This window comes from Epargyreus clarus, unplaced genomic scaffold (assembly GCF_041222505.1).
Source record: "Epargyreus clarus isolate Ecla_fem2 unplaced genomic scaffold, WU_Ecla_fem_2.2 ptg000013l, whole genome shotgun sequence".
NCBI classification, from domain to species: Eukaryota; Metazoa; Arthropoda; class Insecta; order Lepidoptera; family Hesperiidae; genus Epargyreus; species Epargyreus clarus.
In genome coordinates this window covers 2,079,586-2,082,392 of record NW_027332221.1, presented here as the reverse complement: position 1 = coordinate 2,082,392, position 2,807 = coordinate 2,079,586, and the positions used below count along the sequence as shown (strand labels likewise).

At 34.9% G+C, this 2,807-nt stretch overlaps 1 protein-coding gene across 1 annotated transcript; it reads left to right on the top strand.

The window, feature by feature from the left end:
* Positions 1-586: 586 nt before the first annotated feature.
* On the top strand, positions 587-1,051 carry LOC140746613 (uncharacterized). Its single transcript, XM_073078738.1, has one exon. It carries the CDS (start codon positions 587-589, stop codon positions 1,049-1,051), a length of 465 nt encoding a protein of 154 aa, XP_072934839.1.
* Positions 1,052-2,807: the final 1,756 nt, after the last annotated feature.

Here is a 2,807-nt window from a genome sequence, read left to right as displayed (position 1 = left end):
CTGTATTAAAGAAGTTTGGCTTTGTTAACAGTAATGCTGACCAGTGTGTTTATATCAGTCATGTCAATAAAAATAAATGCTACTTTTGCCTATATGTAGGTGATGGATTGTTATCAGCATTAAAAGAAATAACTTATGAACTGATGACCACATTTGAAATTAAAATCTTGAACACACCTGACAATTTTGTGGGAATGCAAATAGAAAGGTTTTTTTTTATAATATAAGAGTAGCAGACGAGCATACATCAGGTGGACTACCTGATGGTAAGTGGCTACTGCCGCCCATGGACATCTGTAATCAACCCCAGATAGGATTAGATATTCCTACCTGAGGTCGGCCACAGATGCGCCGCTCCCCTGAAGACTAAGCTGGAACGCCTCGGAAAATTCTGTCTCCCTTACCACACCCTTCAAACCGGAACACAGCAGCGCTTAACACTGCTGTTATTAGGTAGAAATAGGTGTGGCGGTGGTGCCGCCGGAGTCGAACCACAAAGGGTTCTACCACCTTTCAAACCTTTCTTAAAGATTGTATTATCATACATCAGACTAAATACATAACGCAAATGTTACATAAATTCAATATGCATAATTGTAATCCGAACAGTGTTCATCCTCATGTGAAACTAGAAAAAGGAAATGGAGAGCCTGAGAAAAACATACCATACAGAGAAGCTGTGGGCTCTCTCATGCACCTGGATATCGTGAGTCGACCTGACATAATGTTTGCTGTAAACCTGGTGAGTCGATATCTTAATTGGTTCAACCAAACACACTGGAATGCAGTCAAGAAGATATTTAAATACCTGAATGATACGAAAGGTTATGGACTGTGTTACACGCACACTCCACTCACCACAGAAATAATTGGTTACAGTGATGCTGATTTTGCAAATGACCTCGACACTCGTCGTTCAGTCACCGGCTATGTCTTCATAAAGAATGGTGCAGCTGTAACTTGGTCAAGCCAAAGGCAACAAACTGTTGTTCTGTCCACAACAGAGGCTGAATTCATGGCAGCGTGTGCTGCCACCAAAGAAGCTATATGAGTCAGACAGTTGCTGAGTGATATTGACGAATACAAACAGAACGCTATATGCCTTCACTTAGACAATCAAAGTGTCATTAGTGTCATTAAAAACTTGAACTTTCATAAACGATGCAAACACATTGAAATAAAGTACCATTTTATTAAAGAAAAATATCAACAAGAAATAATTTCATTAAATTTTGTTAGTAGTGATAATCAATATGCAGATATTCTTACTAAAGCACTATCTAGAGATAAATTTCATTTCTTCAGATCTAAACTTGGAATGTGTTTGCATGACTCGTCTTAATATTTTTTTAATGCTGTCATTTTTTTTAATAAGGCTTAAATTTAGGGAGAGTGTTGAATACAATTCGCGCCTTACAATATTTATACTCTGTAATATGTAGACCACTACAAGTAAAAAGAATATATATATACTCTATGACAATTATTCAACGTAGTGGCGTGTTTTATTGTAATCCCAAAATATCCGTATATTTTATAATTAATACAACATACTGCTTCATAAATAACATCATAAGGTACTTTAAAATGTAGGAGACATGATTTGCTTACACTTTGCATGTGTTTTATTGGTTAAAAGCTTCCGTTAGCTCTTTTATGCAGGGTTTTAGGGTTCCCTACAAAAACAAATAATTCGCCAAGTACGAGTCGAACTCGCATGGACATGGAGGCTTGCTTACCACCAAATGTTCATTATTTTTTACTTATCTTTATTCATTTTATTATTTTAAACAATACTTAGTTATATGACACAACAATAGATGACGTTGGGGTGATTATGAATGATACGCAAACAACGTATAATAAAATTAAAATAACTATATTAAAATATGTTTTATGGTTCTTATTTGTATTTATTATAATACCAGTTATAGTAGTTAACGGATTGTAAAAAATTCAACCGTCTTCCTAGTACGGTTTAACAGTTAGATCGAAAAATGCCGAAAAAACCCGGTTTATTGTATGGAGACCCCCTTTAATATTCAACTTTATTTTGTTTTTAGTATTTGTTGTAATAGCGGCCACCGTTATGCATCCTCTGTAAAAAATCATGTGTCTGTCTATTACGGTTCCGGAGATATAGCCCTGTGACAGACGGACAGACAGCGAAGTCTTAGTAATAGGGTTCCGTTTTTACCCTTTGAGTACGGAACTAAAAACGGAACACTAATAGGATAACTCGTGTTTGTCCGTTCGCCTGTCACGGCCAATTTGGTCCAAAGTACTGAACCAAATGAGTTGAAATTTGGAACTTATATGCATTTCAGCGACCCAAAAAAAATTGCATTGTGTAAACAACTAAATTTCAAATTGGGATTTGGGAATAAAATATCTTAAAAATAATATTGACCATTCCTCTCCCTACCTTCGAAACTACTGAGGCTATAATGTTGACAAAATTATGTAAATAGTTCTTTACTTAATTATAACAGGAAAACCTAAAGAAACTGTATGGTCTTAAAAGAAAACGAACAAACTTACATTTTCAGTTGGTAAAAATATATTTTTTTTAACATATATATATATATATATATATATATATATACAGGGTGAATTTTTAAAACGGGCCTTCAGGGCCAAATTCGAAACTATAAGGATTAGCGAAAAATGCTGAAAGGAGTTACGAGGCCGATTTTGATAAAAACTAAAACTGCATCATTAGTTTTTTAAAATATCTTTTTCCCTAGCCGGGAATCGAACGAGTTCATTTTTAAAAAAAATACACCCTCTATATTATTCCACCATCT

Bases quoted from the DNA above. Each gene is read 5' to 3' on its own strand.
- LOC140746613 (XM_073078738.1), top strand. From the start codon at position 587: ATGCATAATTGTAATCCGAACAGTGTTCATCCTCATGTGAAACTAGAA.